The sequence below is a fragment of the Prionailurus bengalensis genome, chromosome D1 (assembly GCF_016509475.1).
Source record: "Prionailurus bengalensis isolate Pbe53 chromosome D1, Fcat_Pben_1.1_paternal_pri, whole genome shotgun sequence".
Lineage (NCBI taxonomy): Eukaryota > Metazoa > Chordata > Mammalia > Carnivora > Felidae > Prionailurus > Prionailurus bengalensis.
The window spans coordinates 76,041,270-76,055,645 of NC_057346.1; the positions used below are offsets into that span (position 1 = coordinate 76,041,270).

General features: G+C 47.1%; 1 protein-coding gene across 24 annotated transcripts in view; it reads left to right on the top strand.

Annotated features, from left to right (window-relative positions):
• Positions 1-14,376, top strand: part of NAV2 (neuron navigator 2) — a 739,922-nt gene that overhangs the window by 574,789 nt on the left and 150,757 nt on the right. For all 24 annotated transcript variants that reach the window (XR_006297427.1, XM_043580801.1, XM_043580796.1 and 21 more), the window contains 3 exons: positions 164-276; positions 5,291-5,399; positions 7,310-7,699. Coding sequence is in view for 23 of the 24 variants with exons in the window: in XM_043580801.1 (XP_043436736.1) it covers positions 164-276; positions 5,291-5,399; positions 7,310-7,699 (612 nt within the window). In the remaining variant the exon portion in view is untranslated. The remainder of the gene's footprint in view (positions 1-163; positions 277-5,290; positions 5,400-7,309; positions 7,700-14,376) is intronic.

The window sequence follows — 14,376 nt, forward strand, 5'->3', positions numbered from 1 at the left end:
CCACATGTGCTGATGAATTATTTAGAGTCAGTCTGCTGGTCTGCTCTGTTCTAAAGCGTCTCGTTGAAGGGGGTGATGGCGTGTGCTGTGGTCAGACCACAGTGGTCCAGATGTGGTAGCTACTGCTCGTGACAAGTGTGTCTGCTTTGGTTTGTGTGTGAAGGTCCCAGACAGACACCGAAGGGAATGTTACTGCTGAATCCAGCTCCGCGGGCGTGAGCATGGAACCCACCCACTACACTAAGAGTGGACAGCCTGCTCTGGAGGAGCTCACTGGTGAGTATGGAGCCCCAGAAAGTCTGTGTCTGCTGCCGATGAGACCTCCCATATAACCACCCGGCCTGATTGGAGTCGCCTTACTGTTGCACTGACGGATAACCTAAACAAAGTTACTAGTGTTATTTTTTGTTTTCCTCCGTCTTCTCTTTCTTCCCTGCCCTCTCTCGCACAGTCTACTCCCTTGTCCCCAGAATTATAAGTAAATCTCTTGCTTACTGGCAAATCCTGTTTTAATACATGTTGCATTTCAGTAGCGGACCTGGGCTGCTCTGACACTTAACTTTGAATCTCCTTGTTCACTCTTCAGATAAAGTCACTTTCGAACAAGATCTGGAACTATCATATCTTGCCTTTTTTTTTTTTTTCCTTTCCTGTATGGAAGCACTGATTGAAAATGCATTCTTGTCATCCTGCATTAATCAGAAAGGAGAACACAGCATGCTTCTTTTACCAAAAATAAACATATCTAAATTTTATTTAAGTTTAACCTAGACGATGATAATTAAAGGGCTATTATGTTACATGAAAACATAAAATCCACGGCTGCCATGTAGTTAATTCCACGGGTATTGATTTATTAAGGTTATAAACCTGTCACATCCTCAAAGGAGAAAAGTTAGCGTATGAGTCAGGATTCCTACTGCGCTGCATTCGGGGTTTATCACCACCTCTGTCTGTCTGCCCCGTTCCCCACTTCTGTGTCCTATGTTCCAGCAACTTCTAATCAGGGAAGTGAGTGGTCAACCACACATTTAGCAGTGGTTGTGTTATTCTTTGCATATCTTACCACTTCCAGGGTTGGCTTAAAAATCGAATCCATGTTTCAAGTCCGTTTATTAGGCTAAATATCCACGACCACACCGTTTTAATAGCCACATCACAGCTGTGGAGTTGGTCTGCAGCCCACGTGAGGGGATCATACCCATCTCACCATTAGCTCTGAGTATTAATTTCAGAGGATCTGAGCTATTTAACTATTTCCTTCTGGTTCTGCTGGCCGGGCACAGTGATGAGGCAGAGTTTTCAAGCCATTTAGAAGTAATCCATCTTGCAGTGGTTCAGGACCCCACATTTGGGATTGATCTTGTGCTTCCTTCCCTCCAAGCTTTGTACCTCCTTGCATATGAGGACATGGCTAGCCCAGCAAAAGGGCCCGCTACGAGAAGGGTGTGGCGTTCAGTGACTACTCAGGTCTCCACACACATTCCAGACTGTGTTCTTATGGGCACACATCAAAAGAGGCAGGCTAGTGCTCCGAGAGCCCGGCATATATCAGATGTGTGTCCTGTGGAGTCGTGTGGATTCATGTCAGACTCTGAGGCTCTGCAAAAGTCACATTTGAAAAGCAGAAGCAGCGGCCAGAGAACATTCCACATCACACTTCCCTCCCCTTTTTCTTCCTTCCTTCCCTCCTTCCTTTTTTTTTTTTTTTTAATTGCTAAGCGGAATTTCTTAGAGTGACTTGTCTTTACGTTCAAGCAGTAGACATCACACGTGTGACTATGCTGTGAATCATTTTATGGACACAACGGATAGTAGTATAAGGTCGAATTAACCTATCCACAGCTGATCCCTTGAAGTGACAATGAGTAGCGGGTATATTTAGAAATGGACATTTATGACACTGACCGATTGCTTAGCTCTGCCCCTCTTCAGGTGGCGAACTAGGTGGGTTTTCCCATGGTGCTTTGTCATTTGTATGACATTACAGTTGAGACCTTGTAACTTGGATCATAGAGTCAGAAGGGAGCACACACACCTGTTGATTATCCAGTCCACGAACCCCTCTGTCCTTCACTGACAAATTGTCTTTCAGTCTCTGCTTGAATGTTTGTGACAGGAAATTATTCCTTCGTAAGGCAGCCCTTCCATTTTTTTGTTGGCCTTCACTGGCAACAGAAATTCTTTATTCTTTCGTTTCTAGTCACCGGATATAAGCCAGCCTCTTACAGCCCACAGCTGATTTCCATTCTTTGTCGTACAACAGCTTCTCCCTTGAGCCTCCTCCCTCCAAGGGAAAATCCCGGGCTCCCTCCACGTTCCTCTTGTAACACCCTGACGTCCTCCAAGGTCAGCCCTGTTGGGTCACAGTGTGGTGTTCTGTCCATCGTGGCCGGTCGCCCAAGGGAGGGCTGACCTTGTGAATACAGAAGAGCTGCAGAGGGACAGGGAATACCTTAAGACCTCTGTACGCGAGCAGAAGGGGCCTCCATTTCCACCGGAGCATAGTTGTGTGTTCATTCTGCTCAGGCTGTGAGCTGGTGCACCTCTTTGCTCACACCGTGCAGCATCTGAGGAGACAGAAACGGCAATTGAGAATGTGATCACCTGAGCAAGGTGGGTGGGTCCTGGTTTGCGCTTCTGCGCTGCTCTTGGAATCTGGTATGTGTCGTGCTCTGGGCTGGGGCTGGGGGGTTGCAGGCGTTTCCCAGCACAAAGCCGCATGGCCCAACAAGGGAAACAGGAAGCTCGAATTCAGCAAGCCCTCATTTTGTGCCAGGCGTATCATAAGCATCTCATGCGATCCCCCTACTGCCCCTTTCAGGGGAGGTTTTTATCCCCATTTGACAGATGACATTCAGAAAGGGTCAAATGACTCACTCGAAGTCAAGCGGCTAATAGATAGCATCGCCAGAGTTCAAACCTTTGTCGAAATGCAGGCAGTGTGTGCTTTTTCTTTCAGCCCTACGCTGACCAAACATTTTTGGACAATAACTATCTCTCGGGCAACTGCGGATTTGTGTGAGAGTTACTAAGAGTAAGGGTGAGATACCTTCCCATCTCAAAGGTCTTTTGAATTTCTAAAGGAGAGTTTACAGGTGAACATGCCAATTAGGAGAGGCATGGGAAAATAGGTACAATTATGATGCTTTTATAGGGGATTAAGTTAACTAATTGGGAAGTTTGTGCCTAGATTTAGCTTTCTTTATTATTAATTTATTTTAAGTTTGTTTATTTTTGAGAGAGAGAGTGCACATATGTGCATGGGAGAGGGACAGAGAGAGAGAGCGAATCCTGATGAGGGGCTCGATCGCACAGACTGTGAGATCATGACCTGAGCTGACATAAAGAGTTGGATGCTTAACCGACTGAGCCATCCAGGTGCCCCTAGGTTTAGCTTTGATCAATGTTTACTGCAGGGCCTAGAGCTGTCCCAAGGATCAGTACCTTTTTGGCCTTCTTATGATAGACAGCATATGGCCAGAGTGACAGCAAAAGATACTGGATAGGCCAGGAGATAGATGTAGTTACATTCTTCCAGTGCCATGCAGGAAGGGAAGTAAACTTTCATCACTGCTTTTGTTTGAAAACACACATATATATGTATGTTTAAAGAATTGGGTGGGAAATGCAAGCCTGGACCACTGTTCAGATAAGAGAAAAATGCCTTCCAACTTTCTCTTGGTTCAAAAGGAGGAGAAAATTGGAAACACTTGGTATTTTCAAGGACCGGAGAGTTTGCTAGAGCAAATTTCCTCCATAAAATCACACATGTGTCATTCAGTCCATCTCCCGGTCTCCAGGCACTACCGTGTCAAGAACAACTATAGAAGCTTTCTGCCTCAGAAAGAAAGTCAGTTCCATAACATTTCTTAGCTGCCTGTTCCCTTATTTAAATTATTTTTAATGTTCATTTATTGTTAGGAGACAGAGACATAGTGTGAACGAGGGAGGGACAGAGAGAGAGGGAGACACAGAATCTGAAGTAGGCTCCAGGCTCTGAACTGTCAGCACAGAGCCCAATGCAGGGCTCGAACCCGTGAACTGCGAGATCATGACCTGAGCTGAAGTCTGACGCCCAGCTGACTGAGCCACCCAGGTGCCCTGTTAGCTGCCTGTTCCCTTATTAATGACAGCTGCTGGGAGTTCTATGTAGTAGTTCCTGATGTCAGTTCCACTCGCTGCTGCCCGCCCATGTGTACCAGTTCTATGCGGAGATGTCCTTAAAAATGTTGCTCAAAGCTTGAGATAGTCATAGGCTTTTAAGGAGCCTCGATTGTGGTTCTTCGGCAGGCTTCTCAGCCTTCCCTGGAATTACTCTGAGGGACAGGTGTTTGCTTCCTTCCATCATTCTTGTCATTATTCCCCATCTCCTCTGCCCCATGTAAGCCCACACGAAGCAGAAGAGCCAGAGAACCCAGAGCAAGGCTTCTCTGGAGGGCATGTGGCTTCCTAGCTTGTGTAGGGCCCGTTTCTGCTGGTACCCTTATGCCAGCTTGACCTCTGACTGGCTGGGTGTTCTGTGGAAAATCTTGCCCAGAGAATGGAAGTTTCATCCCCCGAAGAGAAACCCTCGGTCCTCTTGATGGCTTCCTGCTCTGCAGCACCAGCTGGCATGACTTAGTGCCTGAGGTGGATGCTGTGCTCAGGAATCTCCAGGCCCTATCCCGTTTACAGCTGTCCTACGTCGGTACTGTTACTGTCCTCTTTTGAGGACTGTGGAATCTGAGCGATAGAGAAGGTCAGCACCTTCCCCACGGTCACACAGCCAGTGAGTTAGAAGGACCGGAATTTGAGGTGACATAAAAATCCAACAGAAAGAGGCAAACCTCTCTGTAGAAATATTTGTGATTAATAAGTGAAGACCTTTTAGGCGCTGCAAGTTGTGTTTACCAAATAGGGCTGGTAGAAAGCAGAGTGTTACCACCAATGGGTGAGAAAATAAAATGCTTCACCCACTTCTGCACGGGCAGAAAATGATTGGTGGGAGGTGCTTAGACCTAACTTGTGTTTGTCTTTATTGGAGACAGTTTGTAAATGTGTTTGCCCTTCAGGCCAGGTGCTTTGCTTCTCCCGCAAGGTAGACTTTACCTGTTTCAGAAGGGACCTGGAGGGAAAAGAAAGACTTCTCTCCTTGGATTTAGCGACTTCCTTTGGGTGTCCATCCATCCACTTGTTCTCAAATCCTTAAGCGCCCACAGTGAGCCAGGCCCTGAGCATCGAACATGGCGTGTTCCATGGAGCTCACGATCTATCAGAAGATTAAAAGTCTTACCCCTCATCTTTCCAGGGGAAGACCCTGAAGCTCGACGGCTGCGAACAGTGAAGAACATCGCTGACCTGCGGCAGAACTTGGAGGAGACCATGTCTAGTTTACGGGGAACTCAGGTCACACACAGGTGAATGAATGTCTTCACTGCATCGCGGGCGACTTGATTTTCATGCAGCTTCTCCTGTGTTTGTTCATGCCACCAGCAATGCGACTTGGTTAATAATGGAATGAATAATTTTGATCCCCAAATGTGCTGGAATTCGCAGAGCAGGCCATACAATGTGCAGAAGAGAAATGTCAGGGGCAAAAATCAGTATAGACTGGTTCCTCCCCAAAGCAGAAGGTCGCTAAATCCATTTGTCAGTGGATACTGTGGACCAGTTCCATTTAAATTTCACTTGACTTGCATTTTCCAAGCCTATATTGTGCTGTTAAAATGAGCAGGTGAACTATATTTGACCTGCGTGATAAAGTGAATAACTTGAATTCCTACCCAGTCTTCTGATACACAATGCTCTGTAACGTTGTTAGTCATGCCCGCGATAAAACACGTAAGGAAATATTTATAAAAACTTATGATCGTGTTTAAACTGTGATTGCGTTGGATGAGATCTAGGATTACACTGGAAACATGCATCAGGTTGTTTTCATTGTTGAGCGTGAAGTCGAAGAGGTTGCAACCCTCTGACCCCCTTCGTGGATTTTGGCAGAACCAAAGTTGACGGTTTGCCTTTGGCCTTGATGATGAAGGCAAAGTGCTAGTTACCCCGGTAACTCCCAGGGAGTCTCCCTTGCTTCTCCAATTTCAGTTTCTTTGATAAATGAACATAGCACAGGGACAGCAGGGCTTCCCCAACTCCCGGCAGCTTTGGCAGAACGGGGCTGAGCGCTGTGGGTTCTATCTTAAATGAGACAGGAGCCTGAACCTTAGGGGTCCCCAGTATGAGGGTAGTAAGGCCGCTTCTAGGACGAAAGGGAAACAGAAATAGTTGAGGCACCAAACTGGTTCTTCCCGAGGACGGTAAACTTGACGGGTCGTAGTGCAGTGCCCCCTTGCTAAACCTTTACATATTTGATGGCATGGAGCCAGCTGCTAGACCCCGTGACGCCGTGATCAAGTACGAAACATCCCTCTTTCCACCTTAATCACCGAAACTGACTTGCTGGGGGTTGTGGCAGTTTGGTGGCTTTCTTGGTTTGGGCTAGGACAGTCACGATGACAGCGGGGAGACCTTTGATGGCTTTTCTTCAGGGAAGGCTCTCTCAGCTCAGTTGGGAGACCCCAGTGTGCTCTGCAGAGGTACATTAACCAGTCTGCTTGTGCCACAAAATCTGCAGGGCTGGAAAGAGTGATGGAAGAGTCTTTCTAATGGCCAGGGATGCACTCAGTCCCCTGGCAGATTCAGATCCTTGTAACTGAATTTATTATGGACCTTAAACCTGGGTAATTACCACTCTCCCAGCCTCTTGCCCCTGAAATTTAGTTGTCCTTTTGGATGAGACGTGGGAGAAGCAAAAGTGTGGGGGAAATAGAGCTTAGAGTTAGAAAATCAGGGCTCTCCCCACCTGCTTGGTGTAGAGGGAGCTGAGCACGTGACAGGTGACACTGGGAGCTCGGGAGTGGAAAAGGGGAGCTGTCACACGGCATCCTGGAATGTGTGGGTCAGAGGATGTGTTATGCCCCCTCCCTGTCATTTTGGCATTTTTCCTTTCTTGGGTCGGAAAGAAGAGTCCAGTAGTTAAGATCATTTCATTGAAGTCAGGGGTAAGTGGGGATCTGGTACCATGTTTTAGGGGGAAGGTCTCTGCTGGGCTTCTCAGAGTGTTCTATTCACGTACAGCTTCGTCTTCTCATTTTTAACAGGAAATACAGTGGGTAGTGCATTGGTGGCTATTGCTTGATCCTATTTCATGTATGGGAAGTATTTCATAGTTCTAAAAAAAAAATTACGTAATTCTAAAAAAAAAAAAAAAAAAAAGCTACAAAGGATCCTGAGTTAATGAGGTTCTAAGCCAAGGCCGCTTTTATGTTTTCAGCACATTGGAAACCACATTTGACACCAACGTCACCACGGAGATAAGTGGGCGCAGTATCCTCAGCCTGACAGGCAGACCCACTCCTCTGTCCTGGAGACTCGGCCAGTCCAGCCCCCGGCTCCAAGCGGGAGATGCCCCCTCTATGGGCAATGGGTACCCGCCTCGAGCCAACGCCAGCCGGTTCATCAACACTGAGTCGGGCCGCTACGTGTACTCTGCCCCTCTGAGGAGGCAGCTGGCCTCCAGGGGAAGCAGCGTCTGCCACGTGGATGTCTCAGACAAGGCAGGAGACGAGATGGACCTGGAAGGCATCAGCATGGACGCCCCCGGCTACATGAGTGACGGGGACGTTCTGAGCAAGAACATCCGGACTGATGACATCACAAGCGGGTGAGTCCCTGGGGCTTCTCTCTCTCCACAGAGCGGGAGAAGGCTTGGCAGCTGGTTTCTCTCTGGTGGGGCTTTGTGTAAGTTCTCTGAGATCAGACTGTCTACTGCACTCTGCTGTCCCTGTCAAAGGTGGTGTGGTGTGAGGGGGAACTTTCTGGGCTGACAGTCACCAGACCTGAGCCCCCAGTCCAGACTTAGCCAGTAACTTGCTAGGGGAGGTCTAGCAAGGTTCCACCAGCGGCCGGAGTGACACTTGGCAACAGACTGATCGTGTTGGTCCTTTAAACCAAGACTCGCGCCTAAGATGGAATCCACACTCCTTAGTTCGGCCGTCGCCTTCTTAGAGGTCCTCCTTCTCCATCCGTCTTGCTTCCTCTGCTTCCTGGCTTCCTTCTCTTCCTCATTCTCATCAAGCTTCTTCCTGCCTCATGGGCTGTGGGCTCTCCACCTGGATTCGGTTCCTGTGATCCTCGGCCAGCAGCTCTTTGGAGGAACCCTCCTCGACTACTCAGCTTGAAGTAGTCATGTGGCCTGCCCCGTGCCCTGATCATCTCCATCGCCGTCTTATGCTCCCCCGAAAGCTTGTCCCTATTGGAAATTATCCTGACGACATGTTTATATTTTCTTGTCCCCCTGCCCCCTCCTGCTTGCCACAATAAAGCACCATGAAGGAGGGACATCGTCTGGCCTATTCGCCGCCTTATCCCCCATACGCGGTACATACAGAAACTTATATCATAAATATGGCTGACTTCATGAATGTGTGGATTGAGAGATGAAGGAAAAAACCCAGGCACCCTGTTTCTCCATTTGTTCACATGGGAACTTAAAGTGAGCGGTGGGATGATGTCTAAGTTGCCCTGTGGCCACGTATGGCACGAGGCAAGGCTTCCTGATATTAACTTCACTCCCAGATCTCTGTGAAAACTGAAGGAGCCCCTGTTTATTTCACTTGCCTGAGACTTCTTCATTTGAGAACTTGTGCACAAACTCTCCAAGATCTTTTCCTCCTCTCCCGAAATTAGCAGTCAGAATTGCAGCTAATAGAAATCAGGCGTGGGGCACCTGGATGGCTCAGTCGGTTATGCATCCGACTTTGGCTCAGGTCATGATCTTGCACCCCGTGGGTTCGAGTCCTGCCTCGGGCTCTGTGCTGACAGCTCGGAGCCTGGAGCCTGCTTCGAATTCTGTGTCTCCCTCTCTTTCTCTCTGCCCCTCCCCTGTTCTCACCCTGTCTCTCTCTCTCTGTCTCTTGCTCGCTTTCTCATTAAAACAAACAAACAAAAAAAACCAGTCATAATAATCATCCTGCTCATTTCCATGAACAGAGTGATCAAGACCCCCATGGGTGAGTCAGTATTTAAATAATTTTAATAATAGCTAATGTTCCCACTACGTGCCGAGCACTGTGCTTCATATACGTTATCTTGTTCTGTGTCACGGCAAGTAGGTGATATCATAATCCCCATTTTTATGAATGAGTAGGAAGGTTAAAGAACTTGCCTAAGGTCTCAAAGTGATGAGGAGACAGACCCAGGGTTCGTGGCTTCAGAACCTGAGCCTGTTATTAAACCATCTTGTCCGACATTTTATCACTACACTAAAATAGCACAACTACTGGAGTTTATTTCAAAATTAATTTACTTTTGCTCAGTTTTACTTGTCTTAGTAGAAATGTTCTTTCATTTCACGAAAACCTCAGCTATAGACATGCTTTGGCTTTCTGCCCATCCCTTTTAGAACCATCTTGGTGAGCAAAATCTTGGAAGACAGGAGCCACCAGACCCTTACAGTGGGACAAATTTCTGCTTTCCAGAATGGCTGGGAACACTAATGGACTAGTAAAATCTGGTTAACCGAGAGCATAATCATATGTTGCTAGTTTTCCAAAAGCACGAAAAACAATCACATATACCTATTACTAAAATTGCCTGTAATTTAACCTTTTTATTATTATTTAGAAGACTTTTGGTGTCCAGTGTGGCCTCAAGATTATCATTACCAATTCCCACTGGAATATGCTACGAAAATATTTTTTAGTGATTCTGAGATTTTTTTGTGCGTGTGTCCTCTAATAGTTAATTTTATTGTCAAGCTAGTCTTTTAATCCTCAGTAGACGGTCAGTGTCTGATTTTGAGGTAGTGTTTACAGTTTCCACAAGGTGGCATCATTGGAACACTCTCCACTGAACCTGAGTGCTGTCCCAGTGAGATGGTCCTAGATTGTTAGCTCTTCAACCATAACCTTTATCGCTGCTAGGTAGCACAAATGTTTACATTTCAGTTCCTGCTTCGGGAAAGCTTACATTTTTAGCAAGTGAGATATGCTCAGGGCAAGTGCAGATAAAAGTGCGGAAATGTAAGCAAACCACCCAATTATTGACACTGGAGAACTCTGGTCTGGTTTCCTTCCCCATTTCTTTTAATGCAGAACTTTACCTTCAAAATGAGGAGAGGGAAGCCCAGATGGCATCTAATGCTCTGGAACACGAGTTAAGACTCCGCTCTATGGAAACGCGTGTTGAGTTTTCTGTTTTGAGGCCAAATTACCTGTTTGCCTTCATATGCTGAGTTCAAGGCAGGTTTAAGGTTCTTTGTACTCTTTTCTTTTTCCCCTTATACACATGACTATGTGTAGGTGTTGAAGGACTGAGCTGTTCTTCCGTGCTTTGGAATCTGCTAAATAAGTCCTTGCTGAAGCAGTGGATGTAGTGGAAAGAAAACAGACTGAGTCGTGAGCCTGAGCTGGAACCCTGCTCAGCCCCCTTGCAAGCTCTGTGACGTTAGTACAACATTTAACGCCCCTAAGCCTTGCAGCACTACAATTAATATGGTCTTTACCCCTCTACAATTAGATAGTTCTCTTTGAGGTTGTATCTGGTTAATGGCAAATATCTGATGAAGACACAGGGTTTCAGACAGGATCTAGATGTCTTATCAACCTCAAACATCCAGACACTTGAAAACAGTGAGATGATTAAAGTGTTCATCCAGATGTTTGTTTGGCTTAGTGGGAGCGGCCTTGATGTGTGAGTAATATATAAATCCGTGTGGAGGCTCTTAAAGTTTTTGTAAAAGTTTACACCAAGTTTATTTAGAATGCCTGATGTGGAACTAAGCTTGGTTTCTGAAAACCCATGACCTTGGGGTTTAAAATGACACACTGTACCCCCCAGCTTGGTCTAGCAGCTGTTTTTTGCTGTCTCTAGTTCATTGTCTCCACTGGATATGTATGCACATGCACCTGTGTGTATCATTCAATTCTCCCTAAGGTGGGGCTGAAATTACTCCGTTTCCATTGAGTTTTGCTAAGAACCTAATAGCAAATGCCTTTTGTCTTTATGAGTGTGTATTTATTAAACTCTTCTATCGCACTTAGTATGTACCAGGCGTGACAAAGAACTTTATAGTTGTCACCTGACCTCACCACTTCCTTTTATTAGATTGGTAAATTGGGCTTTGGCTGTACTTCATGGAAGAGAAATTAAAATAACAGACGAAGATGTTTCTTACTAAGTTTTGATCTGTGAACTCAATCCATTTACTGATCTTCTAAAAATTCAAAGTGCCATATGGTATAGAATAAAATTAAAGGGACCGGCTTAGCGTCCATATGTTTGGAAAGATGATTTTTTTTTTTTCCTTTCAGAGGAGGCACTCAGTTGTATCATGTTCCTTTTGCAAGAACCTTTGATGACTTCCCATTTCTTGTAGGAACAGATCTCAACTGAATGTGGGAAGCTCTTTATGGTCTTTTCGTCAGCCGCCCTCCCTTCCTTAGCCCCGGCCACAGCCCACCTCACATGCCCCACGGTCCCCACTGCTCTGGGTTACCTGCTGTTCATTACCAAAGGCTATGTGTCCTGTATGTGTAAAGCTTGGTGCCTCACGACATGGCTGTTTCTCCATGGCGTTCCTTTCCCTCAGGCCCATCTGACTGATTCTAAAAAATAAACATCCTCCACCAAAGGTGGAGCTCCTGGAAGGCGGGCAGTGCTCAGTATTTTTCTAAACTCAGAGACTACAAGTGGGTATTTAATGAATATCTGTGCATGACCTGTTCTCCATGCGTACCCTCCCAGGACCTTGAGCTTCTATAACTTGCCACCATCAGCTATAAAACCCAGTGATGCTATCTACAGACCTGGGAGAAAATCAACTTCAGCTGCTTTGTCTTTTTGGTGCGATGCATAGCTCCATCTAGTGGCCAGTATGGGATGTGATGCTGTGGTTTTGATTGCTTTTAATTCTGCCTTCTGTTGCTTTGGGACTCAGGGCTCAGGAAGTGGTAAGTCTAGTAGCTGGTTTGTCTTTCACGTGTGGCCTGACCAGGAGTGTGGTGTGGGAGGGAAAGCAGGGTTGGGAGCAAGCTGGTCTTCCGGGCTGGCTCTGTGATAGCTGCAGTCTTCCCCGTTAGGTGTCAGGGATTTCTCCATCAACAGATAGTACACGTGTGCTGGTTCCTGCTGGGGGACTCTGATCTTCGGAAGTAGGGCAACCCATGCCCCCTGAATTTCCTATAGCTCCGTAAATATGTCGAGGCGTGTCTTAGCTCAGGCGGCTCTAGCAAAATACCTTGGACTGGGGGCCTTAAATAGCAGACACTTACTTCTACAGTTCTGGAGGCTGAAATCCAACATCAGAGTGCCAGCATGGTCAGGTTCTGGTGAGTGCCCCCTTCCTGGCTTGCTGTGTCCTCACATGGCAGAGAGGAGTGTTTTGATGTGTCTCCCTTTTCTTAGGAGGGCACTAATCCCATCATGGGGGCCCCACCCTCTTCATGACCTCATTGAACCCAGTTACCTCCCACAGCTAATTCAACATGTGAACAACATACAAACATACGAATTGGTGGGGGTGACGGAGACAAGCATTTAATCTATAACACAGGGTGTTTGATGCTTCTGTGTATCATTTGCATGTGCACCCCCTGTGCCTAGATTGCTTTTTCCATCATTGCTGCCAGGTCACCTCCAAGCGGAAGCCTTCCGTGATTCTTTCCGAGTGGAGGTGGGGACTCTGGGCACCCGTGGTATTTGACTTGCCCATAATAGTAGCACTACATCAGAATTATTATAAAAATGCGTATGGGGGTGCCTGGGTGGCTCAGTCAGTTGAGCGTCCGACTTGGGCTCAAGTTATGATCTCACAGTTCGTGAGTTTGAGCCCTGCATTGGCCTCTCTGCTGTGAGCACAGAGCCCTCTTCGGATCCTCCCTCCCTCTCTCTCTCTCTGCCCTTCTCGTACTCTCTCTCAAAAATAAGCAAACGTTTAAAAAAAATAAATATGTGTGTGTATAAAATCAAACAAGGGACCCCCACAAAATAATTTTTAGACTATTTCAGTGTGTTAATTCTGAAGAAGGTACAAAGCCCACACCTGTTGCAGCCTCTTAAAGGTGAAAGTCACATCTGTCTTGGACGTTCCCATGTCTTCATTGGTTGGCACAGTTCCTGTTGCATAGTAAATAGCCAATAAATATTTGTTGAATGAATGCTGCTACTGACCGTGAGAGAAGCAAGACCAGTCACACGGCCCTGAATGAATGTGTAGCTAAGTTAGAAGCCCCTTGAGTTTAATTCAGGCCCAGCTGCGTTGTCTGCCCTCTGCTTGGCCCTGTCTCCTGTCGGATTATTCCAGACCTTTGATCACCCCTATCACAGTAAGCTGGACACAGACAGTACAGGAAAAGGGAGACAGCCCAGAACATTAGGGCCGTGTGCCCTGGGGGTAGCGGAGATGGGGTGCCGCTGTTCTCTCCCTTCCTGCATTGACCATCATGGTCGGATGTGCGAGATATTTCTCACCAAGTCAGCATAGATCACGGCAGACAACACCGAGAGTCGAAAAGAGGGCACCAATGGCATGAAAGGCTCTTTCTTATCTGGTGAATGTTTCTCATGGTCTTTCCAGGCCAGACCCGTAGTGACCTTGTTGTTCCTGGCAGATTGGTAAGAGAGGAAGCCAACATAAATGATTTTAGGTGAGACTGTCCTGAAAGGCCCTGGGTCATGGCAGGGCACAGCAGACACCCCTGGCATTTGGGAAGGATGGGTTCTTGTTTCTCCAGGTTGGTCCCTCTGCAATGACCTTGCTTTGTTTGGGCTCTTAGGAAGCTTGGGAAGGCCAAGTCGCCAGTCAGCCACTGGGCAGGTCCCGGTGGAGTTAGAAAGGTTTCGTTGTCATGGAAAGGTAAAGACTCAGCCCTGTAGGCAGACTGATGTGTAAGGCCTTGGGTAAGTCACTTGTCCCTAATGCACTGCACCCTCTTCACGTGCACGTGTGCACGCACACACAATACACGCACACACACGTAAAAAGTATAATGTACAGGCGTCTGGGTGGCTGAGTCAGCTGAGCATCCGACTTGGGCTCACGTCGTGATCTCACAGTTGGTGAGTTCCAGCCCCACGTCGGGCTCTATGCTGACAGTGCAGAGCCTGCTTCGGACCCTCTGTCCCCCTTGCTCTCTGCCCCTCCCTCACTCACTTTCTGTCTCTCAAAAACGACATTTAAAAAAATGAAGTAAAAACTGAAAAAAATAAAAAGTACAGTGGAGCTCCAGCATGAAGCCACAGGCCCGGAGTAGCTCCACAGGCCAGTGATGGGGCTGGGCCAGGCCCCAGTGCACAGCCTGTCCGTTCCTCTCTGCTTCCCTCAGTGTTTCCTCACTGACA